The 2,415-nt window shown below is 37.2% G+C and overlaps 1 protein-coding gene across 1 annotated transcript; it reads right to left on the bottom strand.

The window, feature by feature from the left end:
• Window positions 1–306: 306 nt before the first annotated feature.
• LOC138017715 (octopamine receptor beta-2R-like) lies at window positions 307–1,497 on the bottom strand. Its single transcript, XM_068864724.1, has 2 exons — window positions 879–1,497; window positions 307–350 (listed from the first exon to the last, which is right to left on the bottom strand). The coding sequence occupies exons 1-2, from the start codon at window positions 1,495–1,497 to the stop codon at window positions 307–309; spliced, it is 663 nt and encodes a 220-aa protein (XP_068720825.1).
• Window positions 1,498–2,415: the final 918 nt, after the last annotated feature.

Genomic DNA, 2,415 nt, shown 5'->3' on the forward strand with positions numbered 1-2,415 from the left:
CCAGTTGGGATTCTCAACATTGTTTTCGTTCTGTTCTGTCGTTTCGTTGTGTTTCATTAACCCTGAAAAGCCCCCATGGGGAGCGGTCAATTAAGTATGTATTGTATTATTGTTTCACTATGTTTTGCCAGGGGTCTTAAGTTTGACGACGTCAAACGCGCGCTCAGCTATTTTGCGAGTCCATTTCTCGCGCGCCTGCTTTTTGTTCGCGTTATGCAGCTCTCAAACTATGTGACACTGACACAAATAAATACATATATCAACTTTATCTATGTCAAAATTCAGTGTAGAAAGTAGTATCGAATGTTAGTACTTTATCGCAAACGTGACTATCGAGCCAAAAACATAAGCTAAAAAGGAGCAAACAATTCCTTACAAACTTTAATATATTTGAATAGATCAATCTAGCATTCATGCATTTTTACACATATTCCTTTATATTAACTTGAATAAAGTGTTTCCATTTAAAAACAAAGAGAGAAGTCGCACAAAAAATTAAAACCGTCAGTTTTTATATACTTAGTAAACACATATTCATCAGTTCACTGAGTGAAATCTCACAACTTTCAAGTTATTAAGAGGAAAAACCTTAACTGGCTCCGAGCGAGATCTACAACGCAATAATAAAAACAGAGCTCTTTTGAACTCTGGCATTTTTAATGCATATAACAATGGATTTATAACAGAGTTTGCGTAAAATAAGCAAATTAAAGAAATTAATAAATGCGGCCTTGTTTCATAAGAAATGTTTTCAAACATTTCGCCTGAAGTAACAAAAAAAACAAACCAGAAAATTATAAATGGCATCACTAGTATTAACGATACAATTGTTACAATGAACAATGTCTTGGTCAGTTTTCTTTCTCTTCTGATTGTACCATGATGGTGAGGATGCGTTCCACAGTGAACTTTAGTAGCGATGGACGTGTATGAAACAACGATGATTAAAAGCCAACAAAACCCCAATGACAAGTGTGATGCTTTCAGTTGAAAGAAAGCTGTGATATCTGAGCGGCCCAGGAAAAATGATGAAAAAAGAATAGCTGTAGACAGGGCAGCTGTAAACCAAACACCCGCAACAACTGCTCCAAATATCTTCTTTTTGATGAGGCGATGCTTGAATGGACGAAACGTTGCGTGCATCCGCTCCAAAGAAATAGCAGCAAGGTTTGTTACAGAGGCTGATGGAAAGAAGTACTCCAAGCTGAAAATAGCTCTTGACATCTTAATCGTCCAAAAGTTACAATTGTTACCCAAGCACAAAATATGAACGATCAAGTTGTATGTAACAAACATGTCTGCAACCGCCAGGCTGATCACCAGGTACATGCTACGCTTGCGAAGGATTCGCTCTTTCAGGTAAATAATGATTGTAAGGGCGTTTATGGTCACTATAGCAACAGCTTCGATGTTAAGTACCGTCAGCCAGGCAATGCACGCGGATGAAGAGAAGGGCTCCAAAGTTGGAGTAACTGTTTCGTTTTGGTCATTGGCCATCTACGTGAAGAAAGAAAACGACGATTAGAACATTAGGATAGTTTGTGATCGGCTAAGAGAAATGCGGTTGTTAGGTAACGCAATACAAAAGAGAGGAAAGAGGTAATTCAGTAAAAAAAACACTGGAGGTAACAAACCAAGCATTATGATTGGCTAATGATCACAGATAGTCAATCAAATGTAAGTCCTCTTTTCGTACAATTTGAAAAAATAAACACTGGTAAATATAAGACCTCTGCATGGGCTCGTGCAGTTTAGTCGAGCACAAACGCCCGGGTTGATGAGTTTAAATATTGATCCACAAGGGGACGCTATCTTTGAGAAGACAATGTTGGAGAAACAGCCTATTTTTCAACTCTATGCACACATTTCTGGGTTGTTTTCCGAGTTCGCCTGTTAAATGTCTTGTAAAGGCACACTCAAAATCATTGAATTTTGTTTACTTTTTTTCTTAAAGGTTCTTTATAATCTACCCCAAAATACTTCCATGCCGTTATACGTCCCTTTAACTGAGAGATCGAAAATAATTTATACCTGTTACATGTTTGTTGCAGAGCGGAAATCGAAAGTTTTGACTATGTGTAGGTTTCGAAACTTGGCTCTTTTCTTCAAACGATATGTGCCAATAATTTGACACATATACACTACACTTTTTATTTGTCGACTCCTTTAAATGTTCACGTCCAAGTTCAAGATCCTCATTTTACCTAGGTTGATTACGCACTCACATAGATTGAAGAAACTTGTTTGAAGCCTAAATTAAGCCTGCAGAAAAATTAGGGTCAGGTTAGAATTATTCTTGGTTTTTATACATAGATATTAATTGACTCATTATACAAAAGTAATCAATGAAAAGAACTGTGTTTGGTTGCGCTTTTTCGTCGTCGTAGTGTAGAGGTGAAGACACATCAGGACTAT

This window comes from Montipora capricornis, chromosome 9 (genome assembly GCF_036669925.1).
Source record: "Montipora capricornis isolate CH-2021 chromosome 9, ASM3666992v2, whole genome shotgun sequence".
NCBI classification, from domain to species: Eukaryota; Metazoa; Cnidaria; class Anthozoa; order Scleractinia; family Acroporidae; genus Montipora; species Montipora capricornis.